Source organism: Heptranchias perlo, chromosome 10 (assembly GCF_035084215.1).
Source record: "Heptranchias perlo isolate sHepPer1 chromosome 10, sHepPer1.hap1, whole genome shotgun sequence".
Classification (NCBI taxonomy): Eukaryota; Metazoa; Chordata; class Chondrichthyes; order Hexanchiformes; family Hexanchidae; genus Heptranchias; species Heptranchias perlo.
The window spans coordinates 52,729,010-52,751,220 of record NC_090334.1 but is presented as its reverse complement, the minus strand read 5'-3'; the positions used below and the strand labels follow the sequence as shown (position 1 = coordinate 52,751,220).

The window sequence follows — 22,211 nt, the reverse complement described above, 5'->3', positions numbered from 1 at the left end:
TGGCTACGAGAGCAGGTCAGAGGCTGGGTATTCTGCGGCGAGTGACTCACCTCCTGACTCCCCAAAGCCTTTCCACCATCTACAAGGCACAAGTCAGGAGTGTGATGGAATACTCTCCACTTGCCTGGATGAGTGCAGCTCCAACAACACTCAAGAAGCTCGACACCATCCAAGATAAAGCAGCCCGCTTGATTGGCACCCCATCCACCACCCTAAACATTCACTCCCTTCACCACCGGCGCACTGTGGCTGCAGTGTGCACCATCCACAGGATGCACTGCAGCAATTCGCCAAGGCTTCTTCGACAGCACCTCCCAAACCCGCGACCTCTACCACCTAGAAGGACAAGAGCAGCAGGCGCATGGGAACAACACCACCTGCACGTTCCCCTCCAAGTCACACACCATCCCGACTTGGAAATATATCGCCGTTCCTTCATTGTCGCTGGGTCAAAATCCTGGAACTCCCTTCCTAACTGCACTGTGGGAGAACCGTCACCACATGGACTGCAGCGGTTCAAGAAAGCGGCTCACCACCACCTTCTCAAGGGCAATTAGGGATGGGCAATAAATGCCGGCCTTGCCAGCGACGCCCACATCCCGTGAACGAATAAAAAAAATTTTTTTTAATTCAGTTTTTTTTAATATTGGTAGATTCTCCAGACTGGTCTTTCAGGACTGATTGCTTTAATAAATTCTTAGGAGTTTCTCATTGGCAGTTTTCTACCACTTGTCTTTTGCTTTGCATTTTCCCTATCTCTGCAATTCTTATTGGCTCAAAGTAAATCAGCAGCAAATCAACAAAGTGTGACTTACAATGCATGACTGAAAATTATGACATGATGTGTACAAGAAATATAAGCTATAAGCAAGGCATTTTTTGAAATTTGAGTGATTATTGTCATACTATGCATCAATTTGGTACATATGCTTATTAGAATATTAGACATTCTGCCTACAACTGAAGCAAACTCCTTTTAAATTCTGCATCAGGGTAAAGCTGCAATATTTTTGGAACTAGACAACAGAAAAATATGGTTAACATTGTTAAATTCCTAGATGGTTACCTGTAAGCAGAACAGTTGTGACCTAGATCTAGTAATGGGTCTGCATAGATGTAACAGAATTTACTCCTTATTGTGTAATAGAAACCTCTGTACCTGATATTAAAAGTTATTGAATTATTGTGTTCATGAGCAGCAAGAGAATTTGATTTTTTTTCTATCAATACATACCTTGGCTGAATGGCTTAACCATAAAGTAGCAAGTATGTGCTAACTAGTTGAAAGTGCATTTTAATCTTACATAAAATCTAAAATTGGAGATTAGGCAGTTTTAGCTATAATCCATGTCTCGTTGCTTTGGAAATGATGGGAATGTTGTGCAGACTTTGCGTAGAAAGTACTAAATTCCTACAGCTGTGGTGGTTGCAGAAGATTCTTCTGCAAATTTAACCTAAGTTTTAGTTTAACTATACCCTCTGCTTAAATTGAGAGAGATAAAAATTGCGATCACATTATCATAATCTGCAAACAAAGTCAGTGTAGCTGTTGACAAAAAATGGCCTATTGAGTTCTAGCAGGATTGTATAGCAAAATTTGGCTGAGAACATATGGTCTTCCATCCTCCCAATGATATCAAATAGGATTATTTTCATGCTCAATAATAAACAAGGTTAGCACAATATACGATAAAGTAACCAACTTTGTAACACAGATCTGGGAATACGGATACATAAATCACTAAAAGTAGCAACACAAAGTAAGGCTATAAAAAGTGCAAACAAAGTACTGGGGTTCATTTCTAGAGGAAAAGAATACAACAGCAGAGAGGTAATGTTAAATTTATATAGACCCATGGTTAGAACACACTTGAAGTACTGTATGCAGTTCTGGTCTCCATACTACAAAAAGGATATTGAAGCACTAGAGAAAATGCAGAAAAGATTTCCAAGGATGTTGAGAAGATGCAACTATCAGGAAAGATTAAGCAGGCTTGGGCTCTTTTCTCTGGATAAGAGAAGACTAAGAGGATACCCGATGGAGGCCTTTAAAATTACAAAAGAGTTCGATGATGTGGATAAACTATTTTCACTTGTGGTTGTGTCCAGAACAAGGGGGCATAAATATAAGAGAGCCACTAGTGGATCAAATAAAGAATTTAGGAAGAATTTCTTTACACAGAGAGTGGTGATAATGTGGAACTCGCTGCCACATGGAGTGGCTGAAGCAGCTAACATTGATGCGTTTAAGGGGAGACTTGTGCATACATGATGGAGAAGGGAATAGAGGGATATGGGAGTGGGGTGGAAAGAGATAATTAGAGTAGGAGGAGGCTTGTGTGGAATATAAAAACCAGCATAGACTAGTTGGGCCAAATGGCCTGTTTCTATACTGTGGATTCTTTGTAATTCTGTGTAATTCTAGTGCAGGATGCTACCTTGGTTAAAAAGAGGGGATAAATTGCGAAGTAACACAGTCATACCTGTTTATTTGCGATGTGGAGATGCCGGTGATGGACTGGGGTGGACAAATGTAAGGAATCTTACAACACCAGGTTATAGTCCAACAGTTTTATTTGAAAATTACAAGCTTTCAGAGCTTACCTCCTTCGTCAGGTGACGAAGGAGGTAAGCTCCGAAAGCGTGTGATTTTCAAATAAAACTGTTGGACTATAACCTGGTGTTGTAAGATTCCTTACATCTGTTTATTTGCAACTAACCCATTTGCAAATCGCATTTTAATGCAACCATTTCTATAGTTTGTTCTTTCTGTATACTGCAAATTGTGAAAAGTTTACTTTATCGCAGTTTTGTTTATTGCAATTCCTGCTTATATGCAAGTGTAGGCGCAGAACTCCCACTTTAACGAGACTTTCCACCTTTGAACCTGAGACTTTCATCCCACAATCTGGGTTAATTGGCCAATGTGCCGTAAAACCGGTTTGACCTGATTTACAGCCATCTCTAATGTTAGTGTTGTGTAGGTGAGGGAGGACTGGAAGTCAAATTTCAAGATGGCTCAACAAAAAAAGCGCCATGATTTGGTGCTGCGCCAGCAAGTGGATGTTTTGAACAGTGTAAAGGAATTTAAGATTCAAAAGCTAGTCACATCGAAGCCTGGCATTTCAGAATCTCGGGTTGCTAGAATTCTGAACAGAAAAGCGAACATCTTGAAGGACTGGGAAAGACATGAGAACCAGGATAGGAAACCGAAGTGTGAAAGTAAAATGGCCAATGTTGATGCAGCGCGGCTTAGATGGTTTAGTCACAAAAGAGCTCAAAGTCCTGCTTGATGGCTGCCTGTTGAAAACTAAAGCTAATGCGATTGCCAAAGAACTTGGCATGGAGAAGTTTGAAGCATCAATAGGTTCCTGTGCTGCTGGAAATTGAGACACAACCTTTTGTCTCTGCTCTTTCAAAGAGCAGGCACAGGTATGACTAGCCGAATGGCTTCCTTTTAAGCTGCAAGATTCTTTGATTCTAATCTTGTTTACAAAAAGTTATGTGGTGAGAAAGCGGACAGTGACAAACCAGCTGCTGGTGCATGGACTGAGGAAGTGTTGCTGGGTTTGTTGGTAGAGTATCCACCATGTGCAATTGTGATGAGATCAGTCTTTTCTATCGTGCCCTGCCTAATCAAACCCACACAAAAAAAGGAGAGAAAGTGAGTGGTGGCAAAGTGAGAAAATGGTATGTTGGCCTTTATTACAAAAGGATTTGAGTACAGGAGTAAAGATATCTTACTGCATTATATAGGGCCTTGGTAAGACCGCACCTGGAGTATTGTGTACAATTTTGGTCTCCTTACCTAAGAAAGGATATACTTGCCATAGAGGGAGTGCAACAAACGTTCACCAGACTGATTCCTGGGATGACTGGATTGTTGTGTGAGGAGAGATTGAGTAGACTGGGCCTGTATTCTCTAGACTTTAGAAGAATGAGAGGGGATCTCATTGAAACATACAAAATTCTTACAGTACTCGACAGGGTAGATGCAAGGAGGATGTTTCCCCTGATTGGGGAATCTAGAACCAGGGATCACAGTCTCAGAATAAAGGGTAGGCTGTTTAGGACTGAGATGAGAAATTTCTTCACTCAGAGGGTGGTGAATCTTTGGAATTCTCTACCCCAGAGGGCTGTGGAGGCTCAGTCATTGAGTACATTCAAAACAAAGATCAATAGATTTCTAGATAGGCATCAAGGGGTATGGGGATGTGCAGGAAAATGGCATTGAGGTAGAAGATCAGCCATGATCTTCTACCTCAATGCCATGTTATACACTAACCAAACCATCTCGAGCAAGGTGAAATCTCTCGATTGGAAAAACCAAAAACCCTTGTTTTAAAAATGTGAATTTCCAACTGATTCTGAAGCTATTGCTGGAATGCCACAAATAAGTTTTGGAAAGTGGCTGCAGTCTTTCGATGCTAGCATAAAGAAAGCGGCACAAAAGGTGTTGCTTTTGATGGATAATTCTACTTGCCGTGATGTGGCTCTTAATCTTTCACACATGAAGGTCCAATTTTTACCATCTAACACAACTTCAATCACCCAGCCCCTGGACCACGGTGTCATTCATATCATGAAGCAATTCCTGCACAAGATGGTTTCTGTTTTAGATTCCACTGAGGAAACTGTCACTTCACAGGATATGAAAACCCATGGCCTGTTGGATGCTATGCACTTATCCAGTGAAGCTTGGAATGACACACAGCTGCATCAGTCTTTGCTTTGGATACTGCGGCTTGGTTTCTAGCGAGGAAAACAATGACCCAATCGAAGTTGGGGTTGATGGAGATTCCCTGCGGTTTGAGTGAGGTGTAGATCAACTTTTTGGTTTCGATGGATGATAACCTTAACATCTGCGGAGAGATGATTGGTGCAGAAATTATTTCTTCTTTGAAAGACTCAGAAACAGAGGCTGCAGAGGATGAAAATGAACTGGAAATTCCCAAAGTTAAGGGAGGTAGATTCTGCACTGTTCATTTTGTATCGATTCATTGGGCATGATTTGTACATGGGGCAGGGGAAGAGACATAATTGGAAGCAAAACCCGGAAGAAAAGTTGGCTGGATGCAATCTGCGATCGCAACCTTAATGAGGGCAATAAATTTTACTTCTAGGTTTCATGCCCTGCAGCCAGCCTGATTGACAGGCTCATGGGCTGTTGGGCAGGAATCAGAGAGGAGGGAGGGAGAGATCGCGGGCCAAAGAGGACATGAGGTGGTGGGGGGGCGGGCTGATACCAGGAGGAGATCAATGGGGGGGGGGGCTGATGCCAGGAGGAAATTGAAGGCAGATGGGCAACAGCAATAAGCCCTCTTGACAGCTGAAAATATTTGCCTAGCTCCCTCCAGAGTTGCTATAAAATGACAAGACTCCTCCCTCCATCGTCCTATATAATAGTTCCATCCCATAATCAATATAAATTCTCAGTCAAATCTGTTGCCAGATCTACAGAAGAGTCGGAGGTCGGTCGAAGTTTGAGAGAAGAGATCAGAGGTCAGATGAAGAGTCGGATGTAGGGGAGGCCACTATCGTTTGTGGGTGGGGTGGGGGGGTCCTGGCACGCCAGGGGAGCTTGTTGGGCATGGTTGAAACATTCCTGCTCCTTCTAGCCCACAAGCAGTAAAATAAAGCACTGACCTCATGGATCCGGTCCTTCTCGCCTGTTTTCACCTAACATGAATCAGAAGCGATGGGAAACCTGAACAGGTCAGGTAAAATTCGTTTGACATTTCTAATACACAAAAAATTAAATGCCTCAACTATCGCAATGAAATATGTTGCCCTTTAAATATCGGCCTGCTGGCTTTAAGTGGGGACAGGACTTCCGGGTTTCTGCGCGCACGCATCCAAACTCGCCTGGGTTAAACCCGGAAGTGGGCTCGTTGGAGCTGGGAAGCGGTCTCATTCTAAAAACAAACTATTATTACTGCCTACCCGCCCCCACCCAACCTGTTCTTGGGAGTTAAAATTACCCCCATTGAGTCAAAAGATAATGTATTTTATGTACTGGAAGGGAAAGTGTAGAGGCTGATGTCTTCTAATCAACAAAAAAAAAATCCGAATTTTTCAGAGCATTAAGAAAAAGTCACGAGACTTGAGCATTTTTCTTCAGTTTTTAAGATGTTATACTGTACTCACCATTGTTCTAAGAAATTTAGGCAAATAAAGAATGATATACTCCAGACCAGCTTTGATTTTTGTTGCTTCCGGCTTTATAGACATTCCCATTTTATTGCTGACTGCGAGGTAGTCCTGAGCAGTTGCAATTAAATGAGTTTGTTCAGCTGATGGCAAGTTCGTGATTTTAAAGCCTGTAGATCATTGGTTGGAAGGAAAGACTAAATGCTTTAAATGTTTAATCATTGAAGATATTTTCACCTACTTCTGTTTCTGATATCGGTTAGCAATAGTTTCTGTTCTACAAACTTTTTATCTATCTCGTTAATGCAAGCTCTTTAATCAATCAAGTTCTTTTGGCATACTGGTAGAATAAAATATTCTAATTGATTGTTTAAGTGTAATAAACTATTAGAAACATTCTACTACTACAAAAAGTGCATGGACCATTTTGTACACTAATTCATTTATGTAGGTTCACCTAATTCAGGTTATGTTTTTTTTTGATTCAACTGTCATTTGCTTGAGTCATGAATTTGCTAAAAGTACCTTTTTTGAGTTTTTCCAAGGGCTCAAACAATGTCCGTTTTCTGAAGATTAGGTTGAAAATGGTAACTTTAAGTGCTGGGCAAACATTAGCTGTATTTTAAATTTACTTTTGATGAGCAATTCTTCAGCATTATTTTACATACTGCTTGAGTAATTCCAAGGAGTGAAGAAATTGTTGGCAGTGGCATCAGAATTGACCTTCCGTACCAGTGGGATGCACTCGTTCCTCCATCCTGTGTTGCATATTACCTGGGATACCACCTTCAGTTTTGTTTATAAGCCACTGCTGTACCTGTAAGAGCCCAACAACCAAACACCATATGGCACGGGCAGAATTCACAACTTTTAATATCTTGGCACCAATATCTCACTACAAGGAGGAAATTCTTGGTGGAAGTTTCATGTTGCTTATCTTAAAAAAAAATAGATTCATACTTTGGCAAACTACAGCTGTGAAAGCTCCAAGTAATCAACACAAAACTTAATAAATGGGAATCCCCATTTTTCTACCCAAGGATACGATTCTTGGCCTAAAGAGCGAGCTGTTAAGTAGTGATTTCAATTGTCCTATAGCTGCTCATACATTGAGATACAGTACTGTGAACAATGTATATTTTCACTACCCTTGAGGATCCTAGCACATCATGAGTCAGGGTAGTCAGTAAGACAATACACTGGTGTAACCTGAAAGATGAGGGTGAATTTTTCTCGTCACTGCATGGGCAGTAATCTGGTAGAGTGGATTGCACATCCGTTATAGAACCTGCCCAATTTCATTCCATTGATTTAAGTGAAATTGGATGGGTTCTACAATGGGATGGGTGATCCACTCCACTAGATTACCATCCAGATGGTGAAGACAAAAATTTTATTAACTATCACTAAATATGCCAATTTGAAGTTGTAATAGTTTTAACTTTTTGTTTTGCATTTTCAGTGGATGAGTACATTGCAATAGCTAAAGAGAAGCATGGCTACAACATGGAACAGGTAATATTTTAAGATCTAAAATTTAATCCTTGATCTGTTTCTGACTAAACTGTTGACCATCCAACTTCCCTTTCTGCCACACATTAACTGACATTGAAAATGGCTCCCTCTCCTGTACTGTCCCCTCTCCCTTTCAAAACTGCAATCATCACATCCCTCTCAAAAAACATTTTCGAACCCTTTGTCCTTGCAAGCTACAGCCCCATCTTCAATTTCTTTCCTCATGTTGAACATATTATCGCATAGCAAATCCGTGCCCGTCTTTTCCATACATCCTCTTAGAATCTCTAATCGGGCTTCCGTCCCTGCCGCTGCACCGAGACGGTCACAAATGACTTCCTCTGTGACCATGGTGCGTTACCCCTACTCAACTTCTCTGCAGTGTTTGACGCGGACGACCGCCCCATCCATCTCCAACGCTCCTCCTCTGTTGTCCAGCTTGGTGGGGCTGCTCTAGCTCAATTCCACTCAACTATCTGGTTATAGCCAGAACAGCTGCAGTAATGGATTCTCTTCCTGTCCCTGCACTGTTACCTCTGGAGTCTCCCAAGGATCTATCCTTGGCCCCTTCCTTTTTCTTAATTACATGCTCCCCTTGGTGATGTGATATCCTCAAACATGGGATCAACTTACACATGTATGCTGACATCATCCAACTCTACCTCTCCAACTCCTCTTTCGATCCCTCCACTGCTTTTGTTATCAGACTGCTTGTCCAACACCTGCAATTTCCTCCAACTAAACAATGGAAAGACCCGAAGCCATCGTCTTTCGACCATGTCAAAACTCCATACCCTTGTTGCCAATTTCATCCCAGTCCCCAATTCCTCAAATATAAAATTCTCATTCTCGTGTTATAATCCCTTCACAGCTCTGCTCTTCCCTATCTCTTTCACTTCCTCCAGCCCTACAACTACACTCTCCCCAAATTCTCCGCTGCTATAACTCTGGCCTCTATTCCCCCTCCTTTTGCCTTCAGCTGCCAGGACCCCACACCCTGGAATGCCCTTCCTAAACCCCTCCACGTTCCTCTCCTCCTAAGGTCCTCAAAATAGGAAGCTTTTAGCCACGCTTCCTATTTCCTCCTTCTTCGGCTTGGCGTCCAGTTTTTGATTGTGCCCGTGTGAAGTACCTTGGGACGTTTTCTGTGTTGAAGGTACTATATAAATGCAAGTTGTTAATTTCACAATATTAAATAACTTCTAGAAAAGCCTTGTGTATTGAACATGCTCAGTCCTTTTTACTAAAGACCAGTGTCACTGCTTTTATTCCTCTCTGGGTGAATGCAAACCTTTTTAATTCTTGGAATTATAGAATAATTCACAGATGGAGGTCATTTGGCCCATCATGCCTATTCTGTCTCTTTGAGCTATCCGCATGGTTCCATTGTCTTCTTTTCCTATACTCTTTAAAAAAAATTTCTCTAATCAAATATTTAACATTTCCCTTTTAAAGGCTATTATGGATCCCCCTTCCAACGTTTCTGGTTCATATTCTAACAACTATCTGTCTTAAATATATAATAAATCTCCTAACCATTCCTTTCGTTCTTCTGGTGATCTTAAATTTATGCCCTCTACAGAGTTATCGACGTAACAACCAATGATGAAAATAGTTCTTCCCAATTTACCTTATCGAAACACCCATAATTTTGAATACCTCTGTCAGATCTCCTCTTGACCACCTCAATTCTAGGAAAAAGTGCCCAGTATCTTTTAGTATTTTCTCATAACTGAAGTCTCTCATCCCTGGTATCATCTTAGTGATCTTCACTTCCTTGCCAAAAAAGGGTGCTGCAAACTGGACATAATATTCTAACTGTTGCCTAACCAATTATTGCAGAGGATTGGATTGCCCTTCTCTCCTCTGGCACACCATCCATTTCAGGCGATGTTTGAAAGGTTGTGATTAAAGCTTCTGCTATTATCTCTGAGTACCTCAACATTTTGAATGTGTGCCATCAGGTGCCTTTTCCACTTTTGAGTTTGCCAACTTTTTCATAGTACTTCCTTATCTATAATTATGCAGTCTAATTTCTCCAGCTGCTCATCTCGTATGCTTTTCTTCCTACTATTAGACATCTGAGAACAGAGGCAAAATACTTATATATCTCCACTGTTCCTTTTTCCTTCTTGAAGATGCCCTCTTCCTTTTTACTCTCTACCCTTTCTTTAACTATTCTTCAAGTCTGTAAAATCTTTTACTATTCTCTTTTGTGTTTTCTGCCTTTTGTTAGTCTAATTTTAATTTCTCTACTTATGCAGGGAATTCCAGCAACTTCTAATTCTTGTGGGAATATGTCTACTTTGTACCCACTCACTGTTCTATTTTTCTTTCCAATGATCAAGAAGGCCAACGGAATGTTGGCGTTTATTGCTAGGGGGATAGAATATAAAAACAGGGAGGTATTGCTGCAGTTATATGAGGTATTGGTGAGACTGCACCTGGAATACTGCATACAGTTTTGGTGTCCATACTTAAGAAAAGACATACTTGCTCTCGAGGCAGTACAAAGAAGGTTCACTCTGTTAATCCCGGGGATGAGGGGGCGGACATATGAGAAGAGGTTGAGTAGATTGGGACTCTACTCGTTGGAGTTCAGAAGAATGAGAGGCGATCTTATTGAAACATATAAGATTGTGAAGGGGCTTGATCGGGTGGATGCAGTAAGGATGTTCCCAAGGATGGGTGAAACTAGAACTAGGGGGCATAATCTTAGAATAAGGGGCTGCTCTTTCAAAACTGAGATGAGGAGAAACTTCTTCACTCAGAGGGTAGTAGGTCTGTGGAATTTGCTGCCCCAGGAAGCTGTGGAAGCTACATCATTAAATAAATATAAAACAGAAATAGACAGTTTCCTAGAAGTAAAGGGAATTAGGGGTTACGGGGAGCGGGCAGGAAATTGGACATGAATTTAAATTTGAGGTTAGGATCAGATCAGCCATGATCTTATTGAATGGCGGAGCAGGCTCGAAGGGCCGATTGGCCTACTCCTGCTCCTATTTCTTATGTTCTTATTTATTTGGTTAGTTCCCTTTTTTTAATCTTGCTGAATTTTTTTTTTCTCCAGCCTTTTTGTCTTTGTTACACTGCTTTTCAATTTTTATATCTAACCTAATTATTTTTCTTACACAGGTTCATTATTCAACCATGAAAAATCAAAGGGACAGTTGTCCCTTTTAAGAGCTTTGCTTGCTGTAGAATTTAGAGCTGTGTGATCTTTCTTGACTCCATAATATATAATATCAGTCCTCATTTTCCCTACACCCTTGTTTGGGAGCAATAACTTATGGTTGTTTTTTTACCTCCTATTAGAAGCAGCATCTTTCAGTTTCTTTAAATCTTTAATCAGTCATCCATTCCTGCTATCACCTTTGCCTCAAGTTGGAAGAAGTTGTTACTCCACTCCAGAACAATTCTTGTTTGATCCAAGCTTGCTTTGGTCCATTTTTGCTTCAAGCTCTGAATTTTTCCCAGTAATTAATGTTTAATAAGTATCCTTCCTGTTTCCATGGGAACAGAAATTTGAGGAGTGCAATGTTCATTTCCATCGCTCCAGAACAGCATGCTGAGAGAGATGGAAGTGCTGGAAAGTGATCTTTGATTATTGAAGAATTGCTTGGCTCTGTGTAATTCCTCCTTGCCACAATATAAGAGTAAGCCTTTGGAAACATGAAACCAAAATCTAAAATCTGCAAATGCCTCAAGTCAGAAGAACATGACATTTGTTGAAATTGGCAGGTTGCAATGACATACACAATGACTGATTAATGTAAGTACAGCACCACCATTGGCAGGAGGATGTAAATACAGCAAGACAAGTTTACTTGGCAGTTTCCATCCTAAATGTGGACATAGAAGTTTATAATGGAAATATAAAAATAAAGACATAATGTGCCGCTTTAAAATGGAGACTGAATTACATATCTGCCTGCTGATCCAACTCTTCCTTGACGTTGAACCCACCCCCCCCCCCCCCCCCCCTCCTTACCTGAAGACTAAACTTTACCATGGAGTTTGACTGGTCCCCCTCCATTGGATGATAGATATGCCATGATGTTTATGGAGAATATACTTCAAAGAAAGAGACCGTACCAGAAGTATATTAATGTAACTTTTCACCGCCCACCACCCCCTCCACTGCCATCACCACTTTCAATGCTGCTTTGTTCAGTTGAGATGGTTTGGGCTGCAGCCTACTTTGTGGACAATGGTTATTCCATTCTGATTGGCAGTGATGCACTTTTGTACAGTGGGTCTGAGTGCAGCAGCTTTCACTTCTCTGGTGTTGGAATGCTATGCCAAGACATATGAGCATTGGAAGCAAACACTGAAATGCTAAAATTACCAAGCTACTTCATGCAAACATTGTTTTTAAAGTGTTCTTTTTGATTAGAATGCTTGTTTATATTCTGTTCTACATGACTTGTATTCTGTTCTACACTTATGACTGAAGATGGATCTTACTTCTTTGAAGCAAAATTTGGGCTAAATGTTTTCAGATTAAGATTTCTTTTGTAAACTTTCTAAGCTAAATTTGGTCACTTGCTTTGTTCTAATTTGCAAAGTACAGCTTGAGAACCCAAATTAGTGTGGTGCTGTAGATGGGACTTCCAGATCATCTGATTAAGTACTAGCATATAACACCCATAGATAATAAAATATATTTAAATGTGTCAAATAAAACTTGAAATGAAATTAAGAGTCAAAAATTATTCTACAATTGGTAAAAGTTTATCAAACTACAACTTCTGAAAATATAGAATTTAGCCATGTTGCATCCTAACTGTGAACTCACTTCATATAATACAATATAACAAAGTAATAGGATGACACCCAGGTTATGCACCTTTGTCCAAAACTCCGTACAACACATTTGGGAGTTCTGCGACTTGTTTTTTTTAAATCAAATATCAAACCTAAATAATTGCAACATGTGTGTTTAGGAAAGTTTTGGAAGGGATTACTTTGTTGAATTAGTCCTACACTGTTTCTAAAAGACATTTGTTGTCGAGGATCAGTCATGACTAATTTCCTTTCAAATGTTATAACATACTAAATAGTTTGGTTTCAGTTTAACACATTAAGCCACAAAGCTTCAGTTTAATAAACACATATTGTAATGCAGCACCACGTGTAGAAAGTTTGAAGTATCCACTTTAAAGGTGGTGAAATTTGTTTTAATTTGATCTGCTAGTCCGATCTCACTGCAAGTTATGATGTTGATGTGTCTCTGGAGTTTGCAAGTGATAGAGCTATTCTTCATTCTGCCCACTGTGTCTCGTATTCCATCCATGAGCATTCTCTCATTCAGTTGAGTCATTCTTGATAGCAGACAATACCTGTTGTTTCAACCGTATTGAGAGATGACCAGCCAGCTGTAAGTAGCTGACCATGATTAGATGAAATATGCAATTTATAGGGCACCTTTTCTAATTCAGGATCAATCCTTTCGATTCAGAGTGAGTAGACCAATCCTAAATAGGACTGTTGCTCTCCCAAGAAGCTACCATTGTTATCACATTTTGCCAATAAATGATTGAACTCTTGGGGCACCGTACATGCAGGTCTGCAATTATGACTGCCTGCCTCATTCAACATCTATTTTGCCACTTGTCTGTCACTTTAAGACTTTGCTGCAACCCTCTCTTGCTTCAGCATACTACATATTTAATTTTAATGTCTTGAGGATATTATTTGTACTCACTCGATGAATTTTTCATAGGCTTTAGGTATGCTCTTTTGGCACAAACACAATATTGAGAAGTCCTTGGCTGACCTTCCAAACTTCACACCATTCCCAGATGAGTGGACTGTGGAGGACCGGGTTCTCTTTGAACAAGCATTCAGTTTCCACGGGAAGACCTTCCACAGAATCCAGCAAATGGTAGGAAGAAAATTAATTAAGAAAAATAAAACCTTTTTTTAAATAACTTGTCACGTTTTGCCAATGAATGGTTGAACTCTTGCGGCACCATACATGCAGGTCTGCAATTATAGGGAATAGTTGTACGTTGCATAAAGTAATTACATTGTGATGCCAGTTACACAAAGCATATGTATTTCCTTCTGTGACCTCAACCTGCTGGAACTTAGTGGCCGGGTTATGCTAAACACAAATGATCACAACATTAATACAGTTCAGCCTTTTGTGCATATTTTCCTTTTCTTTCTGTGCAGTGATCCTCCCCTATCTGAGAGGCTGGGCTTGAGACAGGCAGGCTCCTGTTAGATACTGCTGTACAGCCAGACACTGCAATGTCTGGAATCTGCTTGGTGCATTACTTTGAAGTTCCCAGCATACTGCACCACTGTGGCACTATTAAATCATCAATAAGTACATAGTCTAGTCAGGGATATCCATCAAATCCAGTGTTTTTTTGTTAGAAATTAGTGTTACCAGATCCATTTTGGAATTTGAAGGCTTTTTAAATACAGTAAAAATGGAAGCAAGATTTACTGACTTGCATACTGTACTTAGTTTTTAGCATTCTTCATTCTTGAATAAAGATAATATGCGCTGAGATTGTTGATTTTAACCATCAGAGCAAGAGGAGCCTCTGTGTTAGAGGGAAATATTGGTGTAGTTCCTGTTCAATGATCACCATCCAGAGACCACTACTGGAAGTGTGCATTGGATGAGGACAGGGCTGAGGTTGGCTATGGTCACTCCTGCGGCCATTAGCCTACCGACGATCATTATTACATAGAATGTATAGCACAGAAACAGACCATTCGGCCTAACAGGTCCATGCCGGCGTTTTTGCTCCACGCGAGCCTCTAGCATTACAGATGGAGACTGGTTGCTTGGATGAAGTATTGGAGAATGCATTGCACCTGTGGAACCATGCACAGTGAGGTGTTCAGGTCTTCAGGAGAGGAGGAAGATGGGGAGAAACTTGGCACTGAATGGAGGACGTTTCTTTTTAGACTGGCAGACTTCTGTCATTGTCTGACAATACAGCAGCACTAACAGAAGTCCCTCAACCCAGGGAATATACATCGCATAGAAAGAAAAGGAAAGCATACACAGAAGTCTGAACTGCCAAAGTTCTGAACCTTTGTGTTTGTTATAGGCTAGCCACTAAATTCCAGCAGGTAAGATCACAGAAGGAATTAAGGAATTACACAAGCATAATCTAATGCTATTGCTATATATACACATACCTTTACATATATATGAGAGATAGATAAGTAATTTCATTGGAGCTTCTCAATAGAAAATACATTTGTGAATAAAAATGTGAGTCTTTTCTCAGTGCTTTAAATTTGTGATTTTACTGGGACTTTTGAACATTTACTGCTTTGCTGTTTTTAAAATGGAGTAGCTTTAAAAAGTACAGTATTCTTCTTTTAAAAATATAACCGGTTAAGTTGCACCTCCACATCAGTTGATTTTTTTTTTTCCTTGCGACATATTGATGAGCTACGTTGTAGGGAGCAGATGGGCTAAAATAATGCATTTTAATATCCGCATGACTTGGATTTATTTTATTTTTAGACAAATCCAAGTATTTACATCCTGTGGGGTTTTTGAGCAACTTAAAAAGTTATGTGCAAAAAATATTATGTCTGAACCTTGGAATCCTGTTTGTTGTGTTGAAGGGTTTCTACCATATGGCTCAGGAAAAGGAGGCTGTGCCTGAACCTCTGTGAATTACTGGAAACTACAGATTGTTAGTTTATCAGTCAGTGTTTAAAAACCTGAGGCTTAAGAAAAGTATTGATTTGTGGCCTACAGGCTGAGTAAAAGTTGGAGGTAACTGGTGGATTGGGACTGTTCATAGGGATCAGGGGGTAAATTTTAACCCCCCAGGAACGGGTGGGTTGGGGGCGGGCAGTGAAAATACTAAGTTTTTGGAGCGGGGCCGCAACACACCTACTTCCGGGGTTGACCTAGGCATGTTTGGATGCGCACATGTTTCTGACACCCGGAAGTCCTGCTGGCACTTAAAACCAGCGGGTCGATATTTAAAGGGCCAATTTAGGCATTTAAGCCACTTATGGGCGTTTAACTTTTTGTGTGTTGAGTTACACAAACCATTTTAACTTCTCCTGAACATGTCTCCTGTGGCCTCTGAACCACGCCGTGGAAACGGAGACGAGTTGCAGCCGACACTCATTTGGACCTTTAAACCAGTAATTGAATAAATCATCTGAATAAAAGATGAGTTTTTGTAGCAGGGCACTCTGTTCTCTCAGACAAACCTTTGGCTGGGAGTTCTTTGTTTAGACTGAGATTTCTTTGTTCACACTGAGAATGCTTGTGTTCTGACATATTTACCTACATTTTGGACCCTCTCAAACTGACAACATCAGGATGGGAGGGTGGGGGGGTGCACAATGGATCTGTTCAACAGTACATCTGAGGAGGAAGCACATCACCATCCACGGCAGGCACGGCGTGCAGTTCAGGGAGATGCAGGTGCACCACAAGGACCTGCAGAAGAGCAGAGAGGGGACCAAGGGAGGGGCCGAGATCGCAGGAGGCACTACCCACTTGAGAGGGTGTATATGCAGAGGCTGAGGTTCCTGGACACCCCTGAGGAGCAGTGCCCAAGCTTCCTGGACCCCTCTGAGGAGCAGTGCCTACGCAGGCTCAGATTGATGCCAGGTGGTCACAGATATCTGCACTCTCCTTCATGCAGAGCTGTTCCCGGCTGGGCCTGATGACCAGCATTGCCCGTCACACTCAAAGTAACCACTGCCCTCAATTTCTTCACCTCCGGATCCATCCAGGGCACCACCGGTGATACCTCCAGGGTGTCTGTCGTCTGCACGTAAGTGTATACGGCAGGTCACGGATGGCTTGTTTGCCAGGGCACCCAACTACGTCAGCTTCCCCTGAGACGAAAGCCAGACTGAAAGGGCAGTGGGTTTCAACTCTCTTACTAGCTTCCCACAAGTGCAGGGCGCAATTGATTGCACACACGTAGCAATCAGAGGACCTCCACACGAGCCAGGACTGTTCTTCAACTGAAAGGGATATCACTCCGTCAATACACAGCTGGTTTGCGACCACCGGAAGAGGTTTCTGCAGGTGTGTGCCAAATTCCCGGGCAGCTGCCGTGGTTTCTTAATTTTACGTGAGTCCAACATCTCGGCCCTCTTCCATGCACGAGACAGACTTAAGGGCTGGCTCCTTGGAGACAAGGGATACCCCCTGCAGATGTGGCTTATGACATCTGTGAGAAATCTCACCAATGAGGCACAGCAGCGGTACAACGACAATCACATCACCACTGGTCTGTCATTGAACAAACCATAGGAATGCTGAAGATGCACTTCAGTTGCCTGGATCAATCTGGGGGAGCCCTTCAGTACTCACCAGTGAGGGTGTGCAGAATAATCGTCGTGTGTTGTGTCCTGCACAATATTGCTCAGCAGAGAGGGTTATAGGTGGAGGAGCTCGAATGTGCTCATGAAGCATTCTCATCTGGAAACATTGAAGAAGACGATAAGAAGGAGGATGAGGGTGATGAGCAACCCATCACCAGAGCAGCGTATTGCTGGGGAGTCACTCATACCTAACAGGTTTGCATGAGATGTACAAACTGAAGATAGTGAACTACCTCAGACCGCCTGGCACAACCACCAGCCTGCCCCCCCCCCCCCAACCACTTGCACAAAACAGCCCTTCAACCACGCATACACCCACTGTAAACACACCCAATGGGTGGCATCAAGTCTTGGTGTTCATGATGAACCATATGAGAGGGCACTTTCACAAAGGGGACTAGAATGGACAAGATGTGGCAGTGGTGGTGACAATTAGAACATTTATTGTGCATTTAACAAAAAACAAATATAAATTTTTTTTAAAACTCACATTCCGTCAGACACCCTTGTGCATACCTTTTGGTGATTACAAAATCTTCCTCTTCCTAGCACTTCTACGTGGTGCATCCCCCGTGCCTTCAGCAGAGGTAGTGGCAGGTTGCTCAAGTCCCTGCCCTGACTGCTGAGATGTACTCGGCCTACGACCCCTGGGTTTTGGAGCCAGAGAGTCCCGCCAAAGACTGCTCCACCTGCACCTGTGCAGGGGCAGACTCGGCCATCGGGAGAGGAAGCAGCATTGCGTGGTACTGGTTGAGGAGGGGGCAGCAGGTGAGACATGGGATCGCTTTGAGTGGAATCCCCACTTCCATGTCCCCTTTCGCCATCATCCCTCTTCTGGGCAGGGCCACATCACTCCTACTGCTGGACAACAGCTTGGAGCAGAGTTGTGATGCGTTCTAAGGCCATGACTAAAGTATCTGTCTGCCTGTTTAAGGCGGCAGACGTGTTGGTGTCCAGAGTCCACACAGCCGTTGTCATGCTTGAAGCTCAGTGGAGGCTGCCATTCTCTCCATCACAGACATTCCCACACTTACCTGCGCCACCATTCTACTAATGTTGGAGGTGAACTTCTCCATCCTCTCCGCTATTGTGGAGTGTGTGTGTGTGGCACGTTTTCCAGTACCTCGCAAAGGTGCAGATGTATCTCAATTATTCTCAACGCTGGCCCCCCGGGGTTCATTGGAGCAGAGCTTGGAGAGGAGTGTGCCCTCTGACTTTCCACAGCTGCCCCTGCCACCAGTGTCTGCTCATGCACACTTGTGAGCGGTGAATCACCAGGTAACAACCCGGTTATCTGCCTAACAGGACCCACCGAAGTGCCAATATCTGTGCTGATGCATGGCTGGATATGATGTGATGGTGCGCCCTCAGAGGAATGGCGGTCTTCTGATGAATCACCCTCTTCCACGGCGCCTCTTCCATGGTGCCTCCTTATTAATTCTTGAAGGCCCTGGAAGAGAACACAAAGCAATATTAACAATCATCACAGAAGTTAGTTTGCAATGAGCATACTGAGGTGTGCAACAGGTTAATCATTGATAACATCAATTCATGATGTATGTGAAGATTGTTGAAGTTCTGTCATCAGCCGTTTGTGGGTTGCCAGTCTCACTATCTCCGATGGCCAGGCATTCAACCGTGCGGCTGAGCTTCAATGCCACCACCTCCGCATCTGTCAGGCACTATTTGTGGTGGCCCCCCTCCAGTCCTCCTCCTCCTCCTCCTGTGCATTTTGCGCGCTCTTCACTGGAAGAAAGAACAGATGTGTAAGTGAGTGAAGGTGATGTGCTCACCCGATGGATGCATTGCTTTGGCTGAGGCTGCCAATAAAACAGTTGCATTAGAGGGCGAGTATCAGACAGATTCATCACTTTGCATCAGGATTGGGGTGAGTGGGAGTGGTGAGTCACAAATGGGGAGGTGAGGAAGTGCACAGAAAGTGAAGATAAGTTGATAATGAGACTTAAGTGGGTGTGAAGGATGATGTGATGGAGTAGGCTTAGCAAGACAGTGTGTTGGCCGATGGTGGGGGGGTGCACAGACATAGGTGAATCAGTAATTGTACTCACTTTTCCTGACCTGGTTAGGTCATTAAAGCACTTCCTACATTGTATTCACGACCTTGCCACTGTGCTCCTGCTACTCAGCGCTTCTGCCACCTCCAGCCACACCTTGATGGCAGAAGCAGGCCGCTACCTCTGATCAGCCGGGTACAACATCTTCCTCCTGCTCCTCACACCAACCAATAGCAACTCAAAAGAAGAGTTATTAAAGTGGGGTGCGCCTTACTCCTTTGGTGCTGCATCTCTGCACATTCCTCCTTTCTCCCTCAAAATCCATGATTGCAATGGCCCTTTAAATACTCCAGTTCACAACATGACATTCAGGTGCATAGTATGTCTGCTGCGCAGCTTGAAGGCGCGAAACCAGGAAGTTACATTAAAGACCTTCAATTTAGTCGCAATCGCTCGAGCCAATGCACAGAAAATTTTTCCGGGTTTCCCACGCTACTATTCCACACACACAAGCCCCCCCCCAGCTGAGTTCCCGCTGCCATTTTAAAATTATGCACTAGGCGTCTGATGAATTATTTTCACCTTTTCTTGTGATAAAAGTGTTGCAAGGTAGGTCTAGGTTTTTTTTAAAACACTTCTCTAGGGTGCGTACATACTTCGTATATTTGCTAGTTTGATAATGTAACTGAATTGTAAAACCCTGCTACATCTGAATTCTTCTATGTACATTTGTATTAACATTTTCGCAGATCAGTTGTATGATTAATGTACAAAATAAGAATCGGGCTATAGTGGAACAGTGTCATTTTTCACTGACTTTTCTAAGCTTGCCATTTTCTGGCAAAACCCTACTAATGTAGTTAATGAACACTCTCTGCTCAGATGCAACACTACATGAGAAAGGAATCTCTTTAATGAAAGTTGTTTAATTTAAAACTGTCATGCAATAAATCTACTTAGGCAGAGTAAAAGATCTTCAAATGCTAGAATGAATGCTTCATTGCATTGGATATGCTAAAATCTGGTCTAACCTCTACTTGTCATCCACACCCTTAACTTTTCTGCCCACCTTTTTTAAAGGTAGAGTAGACCAGCAATCCTCTAGTACCTCATCCAAGTGACAATTTTTTTCATCTATGAACATAGGTAGGGAGTGTTGATAGGCAATTTGACAGTGGAAGCCAAATGTTTAACTCGTGTGTTTTCCAGCAGGTGTCATTGCAGTGGAAACCGTCGTTGACTTCTCCACAACCTGTCACCCAAGCACAGGAGTACTGAAGCTAATTGTATTACTCCCGCTGCTGCCCTAGGTGGGATCAACTAAATTAGTGCAGACTAGGAATTTGAACCAGAGATCTTTCTGAATGTTATGGCTCTGTAGTACAGCTATAGGTGATGCATTTGCCCATTGAACTATCGGGTCACCTTCATCTGCATTTTTATAACAAATATAAATAATTCTATAAACTTTTTCATTTGATAAAACCACAACAACTGTGAGGTAGATACACTAACTGGATTTTTGAAATTTAATTACACATCACAAAACTGGTTAACTATGTATGTTTCTGCAGTTGCCTGACAAATCTATAGCTAGCCTGGTAAAGTTCTATTACTCCTGGAAGAAGACACGGACCAAGACCAGTGTAATGGATCGTCATGCTCGCAAACAGATGAAAAGGGATAAGGAAGGAAGGTAAATAACTGTTATATCAGCCACATCTGGTTAGTATGAGTTGCTGGATGTAGTGAATTGTACAATAAACATTCTCAGGCTATATACAAATATTGATTTTTTTTTTCATTAGTGGTAGAGCTTACGTGATACGAAGCGTTGGAATAAATAAATGCTTCAGAATAATGCTGTATGAATGTTTGACCGTTGATTAATACTATTATAAAAATAGCTACCAATAAAGGAGTGAATTTGCTTCCCTAATGAAATGTATGCAGCCCATAAAATAGTGCGCCCTCATTGAGGAATGAGTGGCGCGCTTAATTGAGTAATATATACCTAAATTGTAAAATGGATAGGTCACCCTTTAAAGCTCAAATAATTCTTTTCTATATAAAGTAATTTTCTGTAGTTATTCCTATGTGGACAACTTCCTTTTTGTATTTTAAGATTGGTTTGCATTTATTTATTTGCTTAACTTATTCATCTTTCTGGGGAGAGTTCCTAAAGTAATGGTGTTCCAAAAACTGTTCTGTATATTGTGCTACTTTGCAAAAGGCTTTCAATTTCTCCTGTTACTCCAGTTCTCAATATAAATTAAATGTCCAAATATAGTTTACTCCCATTAATTCAAAGGTTTTTTTTTGCTGGGGGAGGGAGAATGCACATTATCCAATAGTTCAAATTAAGCAATTTTAATGAAAAAACACAGTAAAACACTACTGGCACACTAAAAACAGCCATAAGATATCAAAACAACTATTAAAATGCACCTGATTGCGCAGCTTGTGTGGTGCTCAAGTTTCGATATAAACTTCAGTCATTTTTCAAAATACTGCAAATCTGATTAGCTTCTGTTTGCACATTCATTCACCAAGTATTTAAAGCAGAAAAATGTTCCATTGGGACATCAAGTTTTGAGCCATTTACTCAGCCATCATACAGAATTGGAAGCCATGGCCAAGGTGTTGGGGGCTGGATCCACTCGGTTGAGCTGCAGCTTCATTCTCACTAGCAGCATCATCTTCCATGATAGCATCAATAATCTGAACTTCAGGACTTCCTTGTCAACAGCAACAGTGGATTCAAACCTCATGTCTACTAACAGACACAACAGAGAACACACGCTCAGAGTTTGCTATTGGTACTCATGTGGGATCCTCAACAGACAGATTCAGCTGAATTAATTAGTGCCAAAAGAAGTTGGCAGTTGATTCTATTTTAAGATGCAGGTATTCGCAAGAGCCACACAGTTGTCAACTATTGTGACGACTTTTCTGCTTTATGATGCCATGCTTTGATCAAACTTCTGCACCCTCTCCTCCATAGAGCACCAGTCATCCATGTTTTTGTAGGTTAGAGGCGGACTAACAACACTACAAAAACATTGAGGGGTTCTAAAATTCCCAATTACCGGCAGCTTTCTTTTCCTTCCAGTCATGCTAATGCAGACCACAAGGGTAATTTACTGCTTTTTTTCTCCACTGAGCATTTTTCATTGATGAAAGCTACCATTC

At 41.9% G+C, this 22,211-nt stretch overlaps 1 protein-coding gene across 1 annotated transcript in view; it reads left to right on the top strand.

Annotated features, from left to right (window-relative positions):
- Positions 1-22,211, top strand: part of rcor1 (REST corepressor 1) — a 125,499-nt gene that overhangs the window by 85,249 nt on the left and 18,039 nt on the right. Inside the window, exons 4-6 of the mRNA XM_067991775.1 lie at positions 7,613-7,665; positions 13,391-13,552; positions 20,594-20,715. Coding sequence (XP_067847876.1) covers positions 7,613-7,665; positions 13,391-13,552; positions 20,594-20,715 — 337 coding nt within the window. The remainder of the gene's footprint in view (positions 1-7,612; positions 7,666-13,390; positions 13,553-20,593; positions 20,716-22,211) is intronic.